The sequence below is a fragment of the Columba livia genome, chromosome 14, assembly GCF_036013475.1.
Source record: "Columba livia isolate bColLiv1 breed racing homer chromosome 14, bColLiv1.pat.W.v2, whole genome shotgun sequence".
Taxonomy (NCBI): domain Eukaryota; kingdom Metazoa; phylum Chordata; class Aves; order Columbiformes; family Columbidae; genus Columba; species Columba livia.
The window spans coordinates 5,061,455-5,077,844 of record NC_088615.1 but is presented as its reverse complement, the minus strand read 5'-3'; the positions used below and the strand labels follow the sequence as shown (position 1 = coordinate 5,077,844).

Below are 16,390 nucleotides of genomic sequence, written 5' to 3'. Positions count from 1 at the left end.
CACTCTCTGGCAGCCCAGCATGGATGGGCTTCTCTGACCACGGCTTTCAGTTCTTCCCATATTTCTCTGGTAGATGCATTTACACAATTATAAATAATTATAAATAAATTATAAATTATAAATACTAGTATCACTGCAGGCACGTGCAGCTCAGCTGCACAGTAGGTCTGTGGGTTCCGTGTATTACGATTTATCTGTCCCCACTCCGTTCAATGTCCATGGCTTAAAATGAAGCACCAGGTGTACATTGTTCAGGTGAGTTTATTCAAATGGAACAACAGTAAAATAATAGGATTCCTGGAAGAAAGTGACATTCTATTCCACAAAACAAGGGAGGAAAAAAATATTAACATAAATTACAAATTTTCACCAAAAGATTTTGTATTTCGTGACTGAGTTCAGCACAGATACCGTCTCTGCTAAAAGCCTTTGATATTCTTCAGAGAATTTGGTATTCTCTGTAGAATTCTTTACAGTAATAACTGCGTTCAGGAATCAAGTCACAGCCCACTAGAGTAAGTAGGTCGCAGGGCCAGATTCCATCCATTTTCCTCTGTCTCTAGGTGCTACCATAACTCACCACAGCTTCTGGACAATCCCATTTTTATTAAAGGAACCGGTTGCAGACCAAGGTATTACTGAAACTGATGTAAATTTTCAGTGTGTTACATAGCAGTTGTACCACAAATACAAACTACAGTCAAAAATTAAACAAAATACGTTTAAAACTGTCTCACCAAAGGGAAAAAATAAAGCATTGTAGAATAATTCTTGACTTCACTCTCCAGGCCTTCTAGTATTTTACTGCAGCAAGAATTACAGTACAGTCATAAACCAGAATTACTTCACTTGTTAAAATTCCTAAAGTAATACCTACAAAATTATGGCAAATACCATCAAAATGCTTATTTTGGCATTAAAAGGATGTGTTTAAACACAGCTCTCCTCAGGAAAGCACATTATCACAGAGCTGAATTCCTGTGTGCTTTCCTGAGCCAGAGCCCAAACAATTCCCTGATGGAGCAGGTGAAACTCCAGGGGTTTTTGTCCTCCCCAGGTCTGTGTGTGACCTCTCAGAATACAAACAGGTCACCAGACTCTTCAAAATGACCTGTACAGCTCACTCAAGCTACATGGGTTTTCCACTGAACACGCTGGTTGAAAAGGCTGTGTTGAGGAAAACACTTATTTCCCATTCTATGATAGTTCTCTGGATTAAAATTTGTTTTAAAAATTACAATTCTTGCAACAACTTTACTTCGTCTTCCTCGTCGCTGTCAGTTACGTTGATAAGGTGGACGCTGGAAGGAGAAGATGGGGTGGCTGACAAAACCTCCTCCAACGCTCCAACATCCAGCTGTGGCAGGGGGCTTAAATACTGCTCCTCGCTGCCGCTGTTGTGACAGGACACCACGTCAAGGCTCTCACAGCTGCGGGGCTCCTCACGGACGCTTCCTTCTGGGTATTCCTTGAAAGGATAGTCTCCATCCAGAGCCGAAAACATCACCTCTGCTCTTTGGTACCTGTCTTCATAAAAGCCAAGGCATTCAGGCACTGAGCTGGAGAAATTCCCACAGCCAAATGGAGGTCGGCTGAAGGGGCATGTGCTGCAATGAAAGAGATGGAAAGCTGGCTTTCAGAAATGCAGGTTGCAGCTAAGAAAACCAGAACGACACTAATGTTCTTTGCTAGTCAGCTTATCCTGTTGAAATATTAAAAACATGCATACTTTTAAGCCATGCCTATTCTAAACACTGGGTCTATAACAACAGTCATGCACAGATTCCATATCTGTATACAAGCACCTTTTCACGCTAGATACATGCATGACATCGCTTTGGGAACAAACACAAACCCACTGTATTTATCAATGAAATAATGTGGATAAACCACCATCGGATAAGCCTGCGCTATGTTAACTGATAGAAGAGTAAAACAAAGCATCAAAAGTCAGTTTGTGTTATTTCTGTATGCCAAAACTTGTGACAGAGCTGGGGTAAAACGTTCTTATTTATTCTCAGAGGGAGCTCTTGCACCTTTACATTGTTATTAAACAGGAAGACTGTGAGAGAATCCTTGTGCCCAACATGTGGTTGACAATGTTACTATTTAAAGAATGTACAGTGATTTTTCAAAAGCAACTCCCCAGTAGATTGCAGGAGCTACTGTGTCAAATGTCACTGGATCCCTCTGGTGTCAGGAGCCTGAATTTTTATTCTGATGCAGAATGACACACAGTTACAGAAATGAACTACATTGTTAAGAAAACAAAGTATGTGAAGAAGTAACAGAGCTCTACAGTACAGACATTATAAAGACATCGATACAGTGTCTACTGAGGTTTCAAAGAGACTATTCAGCTTTCCAATCTAACATTTGAATTTTTAGTGCATAAATCTGCACACACGTCTTTGCACTGTCAATGCTACTTAGAAATGATAGTTCTTGTATGCAATAAAAGATTTTATAGGAAAGCGAATTTATAAATCATTGTATTAGAAAGATCCCGGCATTAGCAAAGCTGGCAGCTGTCAGAAGTCCATTAATGTGAGAACTCAGAATGGTCTTTTATGGAACAAGAACACTCCTCTCCCCCACAAAGGCCTCACAAAACTCTAATTTCACAGACCAAGGGCTAAGCAAAGCTCATCTTTAGCAATTTGGGGAATATGTGTCCTGTGTTTCTTTAAGGGACCTCAAAAATTGAAATATATTGTATTGCACTTATCAGCTCATTAAGTTCTTTTGAGTTTGATGGGTCATCATCAGCCCTAATTCATGACCAGGTAGTCTTATTGCTGTAGGAACATACTGGTTATTGCTATTAGTAGGAATAATAAACAGGCAGAATTTAAGTCTAATAGTCATAATAATTTGTTACATTTGATTTTGCATGGTCCTGAAAGAAAAATGGTGCCTCACAAATAAGCATAGCCATGGGTTTGTGAAATGAGAGCACATCAGTCAGCTACCAGACTTCTTGTGTTTGACCAGCACAGCTGCTGCTGGGAGAGCACTGGGCCTTTCTGTGCCTGCTTAGCTCAGGAAATACCTACGGGATACTAAACGTGTAGTATTTATTCTAACTGGTATTGAAAAGAAGGGTTTCATTACCTTGAGGGGAAATAGTGCGGTCCAGGTACAAAGTAAGGGTGGTAAAATGAAAAGCGAGGAGGCACTCCAAACAGACTGGGTGGCTGACTGATGGGAAAAGACTCACAAAGATGTGAGTGAAGAAAAGGAGTAGCCTGGGGTAGAGGCACAGCTCTAGGGAAAACAGAAACCCCTGGGTACTCCTTTGGGGGCTCGCTACTAGAGACAGAAAATCTGCCATTGGTGTTGGTTACGTTACTTGGGTTTCTGCTGAAGCTCTCGATGAAAACTGGGGTAGGTCTCTTAGGAGAGCAACTGAGCCCAGATGATACATCAAGAGCTTCTGTCTGAGCAGGTTCAGCAAAGTGCTGTGGTGAAATGACAGGGCGCAGGGGCAGGGTGGGAGCTGGAACAGCCACTGGTGCGGTGCTTGCACTAGTAGTCTGGAAAAGAGTAATTGGACCAGCATGTTGGATGGAAGAAGCCGGCAGACGGATCGCGGGAGAAGCTTCACCTTTAGGAAACAGAACAGTTATTTATCAGACATGAACAGAGGAAGAGATTCCATAAACAGTAATGTAGCAAACCACAGCCAGAGCCAGAACCATTTCCTCAAAAACACTTTCTAGCATTACTTCCCTGCAACTCACAGTCATACACCGCCTGACCTACATGTGTTCTGACAGATGGGGTGCGATCCCACACATCTAAGCTTCCTTCTACAGAAACCCAAGGGTGAAAGACAAAGGAATTGGCTAGTGAGTGGTGAGGCTGTGAGGCTGCTGAGGGCTGTGTCTTGTCCTGATATGGCCACAGAATGGGCTTGGATTGTGCATTTAGCACCTGAAGCTCAGAAGACCTCCCAAACCTACTAGCTGATTTGGAGTAAGCCAAATTGTTAGCAAATCTGTGTGGTACCAAAGCAGCAGCGAAGAGCAGAAGCAACAGTTAAAACACTCCACTCTCCAGTCTGTTTTCTTACTTGTTTCACCAACAAACACACTAGCTGGCCCATTTCACTTTGAAACATTTTGCAGAGTATACACTTGAATGTACACTTCCAAATCGTGGCACATCCACAGGGATGCCTTTATAGGGAAAGATTTCAAAACACATTGCACAGGTATTTTCACCCCCACTACCTACTCTAAGACTCTCAATTCTGAGTCAACAGGATTTAAATGTGTCTACATTTTTATAGTTTGTATTTAAGAATCATTTCAACCACAATGGGATAGTAAACTCTGGAAAGAAATACAGTAGCATCTGAGGACAATATAACATTACAAAATATACTAGGGGTAAAAAAAACCCACGAAACTTTATTCAGTCAAATTTACAGAAGGATTTGGGAAGGGATCACGTCTCTCAGAACTTCACCAGAACAAAGCTGAGTGCTCTCTTTTAAATCTCTGAATATTGCCACGCAGCATAAACAGGCATTTTCATTTTCTTGCTTTATTAGAAGAGAGCGGCCCTTGTCAGTACGCTTAGAGAAAAACGTTATTGCCTGGATCTAAGCTATTTGTTGTTGAAATCCGCTATTTGTGCATAGAGAGTTCTTTCAACACAAAATTTGCACATCAACTGTTGTAGCTGCTTGTGGGCTCTCACGCTACAACCTATAACACTGCCCATATCGAACTATTCCAGGCATGCAGACACCTAAGTAACTGGTCATGGAAAATGCGCAAATGAAACGTTTCTTTTTCAAATTTAGTGACCACTTTAATACTGCAGCACACATGTTACTAACACCCTGCTAACTGCCTTTCTGGTGAGGTAAGGTATATGTGAGGCAGAGACAGAACACGAAAACGAAACAGCTGAAGCTGTAATAGTAATAGAGATCCAAAAAGATTTAGAGGTATCAGGAGGTAACCAGGAGCTACAAGGACAAGAGCGGAGATCTGTGGGCAACGAAGAAGCAGCCAAAAGAATTTAGGAGGCTGAGGAAACAGTGCAGAGGTTCAGTGCAGGGGAGGACTAATAGAAACAGTGGTGTCAAGAAAGACTGAGAAATTGTTTCAACTATATCTACACTGCCATAAGTATAACTTCTACTACAACAGGTAAATTCTGAATTTTTAAAATCATTTACTACTGAAAACTCACAGACTGGATGTCCAATACTGTTCTTAACATTGGGGATGACAACAGAGTAAGCAGGCGGCTGGAAGGGACAAATGCCAGCTGGATTTGTGGTGATGAGGCTCTGAGGAGCGCCGGCAAACACAGCAGAGACAGGCAGTGGAAAACGCTTCCTTTTGCCCTGTCGTGGTTGATAAACCCAACCTGTCAGAGACGAAGAGAGATGCAGACATCCAGTTTTTGGGATGGTCTCATTCATTATGTAAAGCCGTGATATCTGTAATTCTAAAGTATCTAAAAAAATGAGTCCAAACCCTGCTCCTATAGTAAATGGCAAAACTCCATTTGCTTCAGTGAGCTAGCAAATAGGGCATTTAATCAGAGGCGAAAATAAAATGGACATATTTGGGCACTGTTTTTATGTTACTAAATTGTAACTGTGAGACAAGGAAATACAGAACAGTGGGGAGGAGTTAACATAGATTAACTCTTAATGAAACTTTAAAGAAGCTTTTTTCTTTGTAATGGTGCAAGGAGGGCAGGAGAGAGAGTGCTGCTCTTATCTTTTGCTTATTGATGAGAGATTTGTCAGTTCTTGTCTACCAGGATTAGCCATAATCCTGAACGGCATGAAGCCTGAAAGGATCATGACACCTGGTATCTCAACAGCTTTTAAAAAGACTGTTCAAAGTAATTATAATCTGTTTTATTGAACTGCACTGTTATGGAGAAGCAATTTGTTAAGGGTACAGATTTTTAAATCTTTTGACAAAAGGCTGAGAAACACCTTCCACAATGTTATTTTAGAATCCCCAGCCTCCACGTTGAATCCCACAGAATATAGTGCCGTTCGTGCTTGCTGTGGCATTTCCTAAGGAAAGGACGCATGTGTCACCACAGGCCACCTGGGCAGCAGTTTCTGGAGCATGTAAAATGATGCAATAGGCCCCTTCACACTAAACTCAGTATCTCACCATAAAGCATTCCGAAGAGCTGCTGTAGCTGCAGTAGTTTAAGACCATAAGAAACATCAGAGCCTACGAAACATCATTTTGGATGCTTTAAAAAATACATATACTTTCAGGCACTAGAAAGCTGACAGAAGGACTGTGTGCTTGAAATTTTGATGATTTTTCTTCTAATCCTATTACTTGCTCTAATGAAAGAGATCCATCTTTCAAAAGTGTGGCACTTCTAAAGCATTCAAGTAAATAAATATATGTTTACCAGGAAATTCCTCTCTGTGCCTTTGTTTTATTTTCTGAGCTTCATCATAATAGGGCTGCTTCTGCTCTTCAGTCAGTTTGCTCCACTCCAGTCCAAGCTGAACACTGATTTCTGCATTATTGGCAGCTGGGTTGGCTTTTGCTAGGGCAGGCCGATGAATCCTTGCCCACACCATAAACGCGTTCATCGGACGCTTTACATGGCCACTTTTGTCCTTGCTAAATGGAGTATCTGGCATACCTATGCAACGAAACGAGGAAAGATGATCATCTTCCAGACAATATACGCAATAGGGGTTACGTTCAATAGCACATCAAGAGGATATTTGGCAACAGTCAAAAGAATCACTAGAGGTTTGGAACACACGAAACTTGATGGGCATTTGGAGAGCAGTTCCTAGAAAAATAATTAAGGCTAAGGGAGTATCCTCTGCTAACCTTTGCTGAACCACTGCACAAGGAATCATGTACCTGGCTTTTGTTACATGTTAAAAAAAAAGAAAGAAACAATAAAATAAGCCTATGGGACCGCTAACACACTGGTTTGGATTTCAGTTGACTAGATGGTTTTCTTATTAATCAATAAACTTATGAATTTATAAACTAAACGTTATATAGTATAGACCATATCACTGCAAATTTGTCATCACCACCAGAACTGTCTCCAAAGCTCTAATGATGCAGGGACCAGCTCCAGTGATGGTGCAGCAGTTCAGTCCCACACTGGTGCAGCCTCTGGCCTCCCAGCTGAGGTTGTTGCTGTTCTGGGCTTCTGGTTGAGGGTTTTATTTTTCCCTCCACTCTTTTCTCAGATTTGGACACTTTTTTGCTGTAGGAACCTGTGTTACCAAACAACTGTTACATGACACCCTGCCCTGGCTTTGTAAATATGGACTGTATTTAAACTGAGCTGGTGACATGATGAATCCTCAGACCACTCACAACTGAACCCTGAGCAAGCAATTTCCTCTGTGAAAAGGGCTTAGAAATGAACTCTTTCACATTACCAATAAAGGGCAAAAGACTTCTAGTATTTAAATGCTCACTTTAAGTCGTTAATTTTGAAAACCTTGATATCTGTCAAAAAAAAGTATGCTTCTAATATAGATGTTTCAACGTGTTCCTGATTTAACAGATCCAGATTTTCTCAAAGAGATGTACGAATGTTTCATAGCTTTAAAAATCAAGCAGATTCCTGACCTTAAACTTGCAATCACAACTTGGTGCGATTCTGAACACTTCTTTAGGGGGTTTAATGTAGTCAGGGAGCAAGTGGACAAAACTGCACTGATTTTAATAAACCGATAGAGAACTCTACTCCTGTATGTTTACATCTTACACTAGAGAGTTGCACAAACTCCAGTCTACTCAAAGGGATGGTTCTCCAACACGACATTCCTACTTGTGTTCTCTTATCTGATAACTTGTCAGCTGTGTGCCGCTTACTGAACCCTGGCAAGCTTTCTTAATAGAATACCTGAGTCAGAGGGCAGTACTGTGAGGGGAACGTTTTTAGTTTCAATCTTTACGGAAGGCTCCAGCAAAGACTGCGTTTTAAGCGGCACTTGATTCACCGGCACTTTGGTCACATGGATGAGGTCCGGCGGCAGAGGCCCTTGGATCTGAATGCGGGTTCCAGGAGGCAAGGGGCGAAACACGACCGGGAGCTTCACATCTTCAGGGAGGATCCCGAAGCCCTGGCACAGCTGTGCCTTGTGGTCAGTGGGGCTGGGCTGAACGGGGCCGCATGGGGAGCCGGCCGGGCCATCGTCCTTCTCCAACTTCACCTCGAAGGCCGCGGGAAGCGGCTCCACTTTGGCAGCAGCTGCTCTCCAGGGCTCCTTCCCATCGCCCCTGTTCTCCAGCACCTTCACCTCACTCTGGTTTTCACCACTGCCCCTTTCGTGGTCCCTTTCTCTCTTGGTGACAACGCGGCTCCCCTCTTTGCCCCACCATGGAGACGGGGAGCGTCTGAACACGCCCGCCGACCCTCCGCTGTCCCCGCAGCAGGCCGGGCCATCTCCCTCCTCCGCCTCGGGCTCCTCGACTTTGATGTGAAGCAACTCGGGGGGACCCCTGGACTCCTCCGGCGGGGTTCGGCGGAGAACCAGGGGCGGCCCCGGGGCAGCCCCGGGACGGAGCCGCCGCTGCCGCTGCCGCTGCCCCCGCTCCATCGGCCGCGGCCGCTCAGCCCCTGCGGCCGTTGCGCCAACGCTCGCCGCGCCCTCGCGCCGCCACCGCCCACCAATGAGCGCGCAGCAAGCCCTCCTCCCGCCACACAGTGCGGTCGCCATGGAGACCGCTGGCGGAGGCCCCGCCCCCGGGCCCGGCCGTGCGTCCCTCGCCACGCTCCGCCCACCCGCTGAAACCATGGAGAGGTCCGCCTGGTCGCCCAGAAGGGCTTGTTGCCGCGCTCTCAGAGGGCGCTTCCGCTTCCGCTCTGGCCATGCTGAGGTGCCGGTGGGCGGCATCAGCCGTCGCTGTGCTGAGCGGCAGCGGCCGCCGCCACGTCTCCATGGCGAAGAGCAAGTTCGAGTACGTGCGGGACTTTGAGGCGGACGATACGTGCCTGCCCAACTGCTGGATAGTCGTCCGGCTGGACGGCCGCAACTTCCACAGGTGAAGGCCGGGCGGGCAGCCAGTGGCCGGGGCGCTTATAGCGGGGTGGTCGCTATGGCGAAGCCTCAGCGAGCTCGGGGGGGAGGTTTGGGGTGCGGCGGGAAACACATGGGGGTGCTGAGGCGGGAGGAGGCTCCGGGCTGGTGCCGTGGGGTTGGCCTGGGCTGTTCCCTGCCGGCCTCTGCGAATTCTGCAGGCGCGCGGGTTACAAATCCTCCTTTTCCCCCCTAATCCTGATGAACCCTGGAATCATAGAATGTCCTGAGTTGGAAGAGACCCACGAGGGTCATCGAGTCCGACTCCTGTCCCTGCACAGGACACCCCACAGTTCACACCGTGTGTCTGAGGACGTTGTCCAGTCTCTTCTTGAACACTGTCAGGCTTGGAGCTGTGACACCTCCCTAGGGAGCCTGTCCCAGTGTCCAGGACCCTCTGGGTGAAGAACCTTTTCCTCATGCCCAACCTGACCCTCCCCAGCACATCTGCTGCCATCCCCTTGGGTTCTGTCATTGGTTGCCAGAGAGAAGAGCTCAGTGCCTGCCTCTTCTCCTGCCCCTGTGAGGAGTCTGTAACTGCTATGAGCTCTCCCCACAGTCTCCTCTTCTCCAGGCTGAGCAAATCAAGTGACTTCAGCTGCTCCTCATACAGCTTCTTCTCCAAACCCTTCACCAACTTCGTGTCCCTCCTCTGGACACTCTCCAGTAGCTTTATATCCTTTTTATCCTGTGGTGCCCCAACCTGCACACAGTGCTGCAGGTGAGGCTGCACCAGGGCAGAGTGGAGCAGGACAATCCCCTCCCTCACCCAGCCAGCAATGCTGTGCTGGATGCACCCAGGACACAGCCTCTCCGGCTGCCAGGACGCACTGTTGCACTTCACTTGGCCTCTCCAGGGCACAGGAGAACTACTGGTGTTTTGTCTTCAGGGGCCATTGATGTTTGGAGTCAGTGTGTGTGTGTGTGACGTTTGCCTTTCTTCGGGATTAATCGAACACAGTTCTCTTGAGTGGTAGGTAATGTGTTCTTGCTGGGGATTTGGACTCTGGTTCCGTCACATGCGGGCCTGGTAAAGCCCTCATATTGTGAACAGTTTTACTGATGATGTTGCCCTTGTTGGACTAAAAGACACCCTGGGAAAAAGGGAGTTTGCAGAAAATAGTATTTGTCATCTTCTTATTCCAAAAAAAACAGGAGCACCAGGTGTTTTGAAGGACTGGTTAGGGTGAGATACTGATGGGAAAGAGGATGGGTTATCCAGAATTATAACAGGACCTTTTGTTACTATTTTTCATACCTGGAGGGATTTCTGTGTCCATATTGACAAGATACTGGAAATCAATATTCACAGAAAGCAAATATGAAACTGAATGGTTTAGCTGTTTAAGGGATTCTTATTCAACTGTTTTTGCTTTGAAGGTTTTCTGAGCAGCACGAGTTCAAAAAGCCAAATGATGACCGTGCTCTTCAGCTGATGACCAAGTGTGCCCAGACAGTGATGGAAGAATTGGAGGATATTGCTATTGCTTATGGACAGAGTGACGAATATAGTTTTGTTTTCAAAAAGAAGAGTAGATGGTTTAAAAGAAGAGCAAGGTAACAGGTGTTCTGATATGGAAGTAAACTTGTTTAACGTCTCTAACTCTATAATTTAGATTTGCCTTCATCTACACGCAAAGGTGAGGAATAGAGCTGTGTTTGGGTGCAGACGCTACAGTTAGTTCAGGTTCTTCATGTGAACTCTTTGCATGTGATCTTGTAGGAAAATATGTTTAGTCATGCAGAGTTTTTAAAGTTTTCATAAAACAACATTAGAAACAAACATTGTTGGATTAAACTTTTTTTTCTAAGAAAATGTTACCTTTTCCAAAGTCTTTTACTTGATTCTCAGTACTTGCTGTTTTTTAAAAGACTCTTACGCTGTTGCTGATCTGTTGAGCCATTATTTAAGAAAAGCTGCTCTCCACCAAATTATTGATGCTCAGATAATTACAGATATTTTTATATATATAATCATATTGATGTATTTATTTCTTTTTCCTTTTGCTTTGTGTTTGCAAGCAAGTTCATGACTCATGTGGTCTCCCAGTTTGCCTCAAGTTACGTTTTCTATTGGAAGGATTACTTTAAGGACCAGCAGCTTCTGTACCCACCAGGATTTGATGGACGAATTGTGTTGTATCCAAGCAACCAAAATTTGAAGGACTACCTCAGCTGGAGACAAGCAGATTGTAAGCGTTTCTAGAAAACAGAGATTTGTGCAGTTGAGTTCTCTTCTTCTCTGAATAGAATGCCTTTATTTCCAGTGTGTAAATATAGGTTATCAGTGAAAGAAGAGCACCTATGGTCATAGTTTTAAATAAACAATATGAGAATTGTTTGGGGCTTTGTATGGATGTAGAAATGCTCTGAAATTCTGAATCTTCAGGCTACAACTGTATTTGTTATATCCTGGGAGTGAGTTCAGCCCATTTTTTATGTTCTGAGTTTGTCTAGCCAAGTAATCTTTACTGAAGAGATATGAATGTTCAAATTCAGGCCATATAGCAAAACTGTAGCAGTCGAAACTGCTCTTTATTCCAGGTTAGGGCAGACCGTTGGATTTATTCTCTAGGTTTTTGTTAGTACCTACTCCGTGTTGCTCAAATGAAGGTAATTTACATTACACATAAACACCCTTCACCCTCTGTTCTCACTTGTCAGAATTTTATAATGAAATTTATCTTGTAATCATTTGTATGGTATGCAGTACCTTAAAAATGAATCAGAAAGATTGTGTCTTCTCAAGCAACTGATATTATTAATTCCTCTTTATTCTTGGCTGTTTCTTGGATATGACTTTGGAAATAAAGTGTTCTTTTTGAGTAGTAACTCAAATTTGGTAAATACTCTTTCTCTCTTCTCTTCCTCTGCAGGCCATATTAATAACCTTTATAATACAGTGTTTTGGATGCTTGTACAGCGAAGTGGTTTGACACCCATGCAAGCACAGGAGAGACTCCAGGTAAGACTGTCTTGAGGTCTTTTTTTGTTCCTAGCTCCAAAGAAAATAATAAGATTTGCTAAGCTGTGTCTTGTCTACCCAGCAGCGCTGACTGGCTCATCCGTTCTTCCTGTAATAATTTTGCCGTTGTAGATTCAACAGCTTCTTGAATTGTACAGATGTTAATGTGATTAGCAAATCATTTGGTTGTGGTCAGATTTAAGCAGGATTTTTATTTCCTAATTGGCAATTTCATCAATCTTAAAAATGTCATATAAACAGCCAGTAACCATAAGCACAAAGTACAATAGCAGGATTCAGCTACTACTGATTCCCAGTCCCTTCTGTAGTGTTTTGTCTCATTGTGTAGACTTGAGCAGATTATTTCTGTTTTCTCCTGGAGTCTGTTAACTTTCTTGTCTTGAAAATGTAATCAAAAGCCTCTCTGTTTTAATATCTTCATTTGGCAGTTGGAAGCAATTCCTCTGTTGTGAGAGGTAATTAAGCCACCTAATGTAAAGGTGAAAAACCTGCATAAATGTCACTCTTCCAATATTCACTTGTCTTCTGCCCTAGAGATTCAGTTTGTTTGTTTTCTGTAAGAGTGCTTTTTCTTTTCATTTCCTCGCAGGGAACTTTGGCTGGAGATAAGAATGAAATCTTATTTTCTGAATTCAACATCAACTACAACAATGAACCTTTGATGTATAGAAAAGGAACTGTCTTAATATGGCAGAAGGTAAAAAAACTATATTACCACTTGCTTCATGCCTATGTTTTAAATAGCTACACTGTGTCAACCAAGCTACACTGTAAGATCGACAGAGGTATCCCGAATGTACGTCTATGTATACATATATTTAAAACTAATCATATTTGCCATGTATTGATGTGTAAGATGACTAATTGTTTTGGAGGTGGTTTTGAGATATCTGTATCTATCAGCATAGTACAAAAACTAGTTGCTGAAGTCTGGCTTGGGTACAGATTGACTTGAAATAAAACATGTATCAACAGATGACAATGTATATGTAGAATTTCCCAAGTCTGATGTATTTGTAGGATACATCTCTCTTGTTTAATGAATCATACAGTTGGTTTCTTACTGTTAGCAGCTTTGAAAATTGAGGAAGCATTTTGCTTCCTGAAAAATTGCATTTTAATGACTGTTGTCAGTTTGATATGGTAATCACTGAGCCTTGTGCCAGGCCCTTCACTGGATTAGTTCCCAAGTTTTTCCACTGCAAAGGAATGATGAATTGGCATTCAGTAAGGCAGCTCAGCTCATAGTGTGCTTAGTCCTTTTCCGCACTTGTTCCTTATGCATGTTTTTTCCTTGGTAATTGTAGACGTTTGCAAGGTTTCCTGTTTGCTTTATATAGCTCCAAATTAAATATTGTGCTTTATTCAAGAATACTTGCAATCAGTTATATGAATTTGGAGGTAATTTCTTCAAGCCATGTGATGAAGACATGCAGTTTCAACGGCTCATGTATCAGTCTTTAAACTGAGAAGATTCTCTTAAAAAACATTCAGTGTTCAAATTCTGCAGTATGCTATAGTGTTGATAGTTGCTTTTGTTGTAGCTTTGTTTCTTGTCCATTTGTGAATCCCCTCTGGAGCCTCATATGTCTGTTTATGTGTCAACTGTATCTTCAGATTAATGAAGTCATGACTAAGAAAATAAAACTGCCAAAGGACGCAGAAGAAAAGGAAGTTGAAGTGACCCGGACAAGGACTAAAGTCGTTCCCCTGCACTGTGACATTATTGGGGACCAGTTCTGGGAGGAATATCCTGAAATTCTGGCTGAGGATAGTTGATGCCTCTGAGTGTAACTGACTGTAACATGCTGCTCTGCTGGCATTGTTGGCAAGTATGACTGGTGGCTGGTTCACTTGAACCTGTGACCCTCTTCAGCAACTACATTGGTTTTAGCAATGTTGTTGCCTGAAAACAAGACACTCATATGTTGTCTAACATACAATATAAGTTTTTCATATAGGCATATCCTTGTATTTTGAATGTTAAGAACCCATCATAAATTAAGACTGCTCCTCCTTTCTACATGTGTATTTGTAGAAACAGAGTATAGAAATTTCATACATTTCTATAGCATTTAAACCATGAGATACCTTACTGAACTGCTGAGCTACAAAAAAAGCTTGTATATTTGAACAGTTAAAGGCAGAGGAGAAAATAATTCATTTTTTGTTTTTGTTTCAACTGATACAGACCAGAATACTTCAATTGGCATTTGATAGTAAACTCTAATCCCAGTGTGTTCGGTCAGGTTAGTGACAAACTGATTCTTACAGAAAGGACATGCAGTAGCCCAGCAGTTTCCTATGACTGATTTTTACAAGCTTTTGTCAGATGTACAGGATTTTTATGCTTTCAAAAAATAAATAAAAGATCTTCCCCACTGTGTTTATTACTTGGCCTTTCTTTTTCCTGGGACTTTTACTAGTAATTGGTGAAGGTTCCAAACAGTTAAGGTAATAATAAAGATACTGTACAGACTCAGATTCTCTTAAGATGTGGGTAGACATTCATCATCCATGGCCTGGGAAGTCATCTGTCTCCTCCAGTGGAGTGAAAGGTGGCAACACGTGAACTGACACCAGCTTGCATTGCTGTTCCCTGATTTTCCTGGGGGTGATGCAAATGTAGCGGTCCTGACAGTACGTGTTGGTTAGAGGGAAGGGAGACATGTGTGTTGCCTGATCTACGCCCAACTTTGTTCTGGTTTAACAGTTAAACCCCTTTGTCAAAACGGTTAAATCGCACAAGCTCTCAGAGCAGAAATACTTCTGCTAATGTAAAGGAGCTCATCCCAATGTAACTGCAATTTGAGGGAAATAACCTGTTTCAGTATAGAAATACAACTATAATGATATAACGGGTGTTTATAAGCATATTATTACTGCTTTTAACCATACTAGTTTCAAAAACATGGTGTTAGAACAGTAATCCGGCTGGCAAGGTGTTGCTAAGGGATAGATAATCGGCAGTTGGGACTGGCCATCAAAATGGAAAGAGGATCAAATCTGACTGAAGAAGGTGAGTACTGAGTTAGTTTCCCATGAATTCAGACAGCGGGCTACTCGCTGCTTTCACCCTCCCCACAGAAAGAGCCTGTACATTTAAGGAAATGTGCATTTTGTGTGTGTGTTTAAAAAAAAAAAACAACAAAACCAAACCCCTAAACAGATACTGATGTAAAATACCAGTTTGCAGTTTCTTCCTGAGAATAAACAAGGATTCTATGAATTTAAAATAGCACAGGACTTCCCCTCTGCTGCTGTGTGCAAATACTGAGCAGTTAAGTCAGTTCAATGAGAGAACATGTATCAGTTCTAGTTTGTAGAATGAGTTCTATAATTCCCAGGAAGAGGATATGAGAGATTGTGAGATGATGATTCTGAATGAATCACTGCACCAGTCATTTACCGCTAAGAACTTCCTATCTGTCTAGCTGGGGTTTTTTAGTCTTGTAACACAAATGTAACTTGACTTTGCTATGCCATATGTTACTGCCTGGTGCCTGACTTCAGACTTTACATATAAAGCATCTGCTCCAGAGGTGGTGACGTTCAGATTTTGCAGTGTGACTAAAGATGAAAAACTATTTTGGCAACTATGATTCATGCATGGAAAGTATTATGTAGGTTTTTTATAATATATGTTATGAGTACCCGATACATAAATATATTACAGAATGTATGTGCATTGTGTGTGTGTATAAAAAATGGGTACGTAGGAGGTCTTAAGAGTGTTTTCTAATTAAGTTATACTTACAATAATATGTAATAAGTAAACGTATCTCTTTACATGTGGATGCAGACTTTGGAACCAAGATGTGGATTGTCTGTACAGCTATGGCCTTTAATTTATATTAATATTAATGCTAGAGAAAGGAACTCCCTGTGGTACCCTCATGCATATAGTCATATATATGACTTTGTAGCTGTAGAAGAAAATAAATCTTCCTCAGGATCAAGTGGACTGGCGTTAGTGGCACACACAGCTCGACCTGTGCCCATACTTATGGGTATTTCTGTAGCTGCAGAAGTCCTGTACTGTGACCTGGTGAAGAAACAGATGTTTTCTCTGAAGTTGGTCTGCAACCAGAACAAGAAGTGTTAAATGTACTGGAACCCATTATGAAAGATTAATGGCAGGTGCTGGAATCTGTTACGGTAAAACCACTCTGCAGCATTAACACACGTTGCCTTGCTTCTCTTCAGAGAAATGTTTCTGCACTGTACACCCTTTTATGGATTAAAATGCAAGTTATATTGCAACCACCTTTGCCCAGGTGCCATTTCATTGCCTGGGGCTGAGGGCGGGTGGAGTGAGGTCCCTGCTTGGGGAGCACACC

The 16,390-nt window shown here is 42.7% G+C and overlaps 2 protein-coding genes across 4 annotated transcripts; one reads left to right on the top strand and one right to left on the bottom strand.

Moving 5' to 3' along the window:
- Nucleotides 1-258: 258 nt before the first annotated feature.
- On the bottom strand, nucleotides 259-8,668 carry SOX30 (SRY-box transcription factor 30). Its single transcript, XM_065029688.1, has 5 exons — nucleotides 7,888-8,668; nucleotides 6,412-6,651; nucleotides 5,209-5,388; nucleotides 3,115-3,607; nucleotides 259-1,607 (listed from the first exon to the last, which is right to left on the bottom strand). Exons 1-5 carry the CDS (start codon nucleotides 8,582-8,584, stop codon nucleotides 1,235-1,237), a joined length of 1,983 nt encoding a protein of 660 aa, XP_064885760.1. The 5' UTR covers nucleotides 8,585-8,668; the 3' UTR covers nucleotides 259-1,234.
- A 144-nt stretch (nucleotides 8,669-8,812) lies between these two features.
- THG1L (tRNA-histidine guanylyltransferase 1 like) lies at nucleotides 8,813-14,436 on the top strand. 3 transcript variants are annotated; one of them, XM_065029684.1, is made up of 6 exons: nucleotides 8,813-9,029; nucleotides 10,445-10,621; nucleotides 11,087-11,256; nucleotides 11,941-12,029; nucleotides 12,640-12,747; nucleotides 13,668-14,436. In XM_065029684.1, exons 1-6 carry the CDS (start codon nucleotides 8,857-8,859, stop codon nucleotides 13,827-13,829), a joined length of 879 nt encoding a protein of 292 aa, XP_064885756.1. In that variant the 5' UTR covers nucleotides 8,813-8,856; the 3' UTR covers nucleotides 13,830-14,436. The 3 variants fall into 3 exon arrangements, with proteins under 3 accessions (XP_064885756.1, XP_064885758.1, XP_064885759.1); XM_065029686.1 differs by having other exon boundaries at nucleotides 8,851-9,029; nucleotides 11,091-11,256; XM_065029687.1 differs by having other exon boundaries at nucleotides 8,926-9,029; nucleotides 10,445-10,704; nucleotides 11,091-11,256.
- The last annotated feature ends 1,954 nt before the right edge of the window (nucleotides 14,437-16,390 follow it).

What these genes read in the sequence shown, in the direction of transcription:
- THG1L (XM_065029684.1), top strand. Translation starts at nt 8,857, where the DNA reads ATGCTGAGGTGCCGGTGGGCGGCATCAGCCGTCGCTGTGCTGAGCGGC. An exon ending in TGGTTTAAAAGAAGAGCAAG is followed by an intron (nt 10,622 to 11,086) that starts GTAACAGGTGTT and finishes TGTGTTTGCAAG; the next exon opens with CAAGTTCATGACTCATGTGG. An exon ending in AAGCACAGGAGAGACTCCAG is followed by an intron (nt 12,030 to 12,639) that starts GTAAGACTGTCT and finishes ATTTCCTCGCAG; the next exon opens with GGAACTTTGGCTGGAGATAA.
- SOX30 (XM_065029688.1), bottom strand. Translation starts at nt 8,584, where the DNA reads ATGGAGCGGGGGCAGCGGCAGCGGCAGCGGCGGCTCCGTCCCGGGGCT. An exon ending in GCACAGAGAGGAATTTCCTG is followed by an intron (nt 5,389 to 6,411) that starts GTAAACATATAT and finishes CGTCTCTGACAG; the next exon opens with GTTGGGTTTATCAACCACGA. An exon ending in CAGTATTGGACATCCAGTCT is followed by an intron (nt 3,608 to 5,208) that starts GTGAGTTTTCAG and finishes TGTTTCCTAAAG; the next exon opens with GTGAAGCTTCTCCCGCGATC.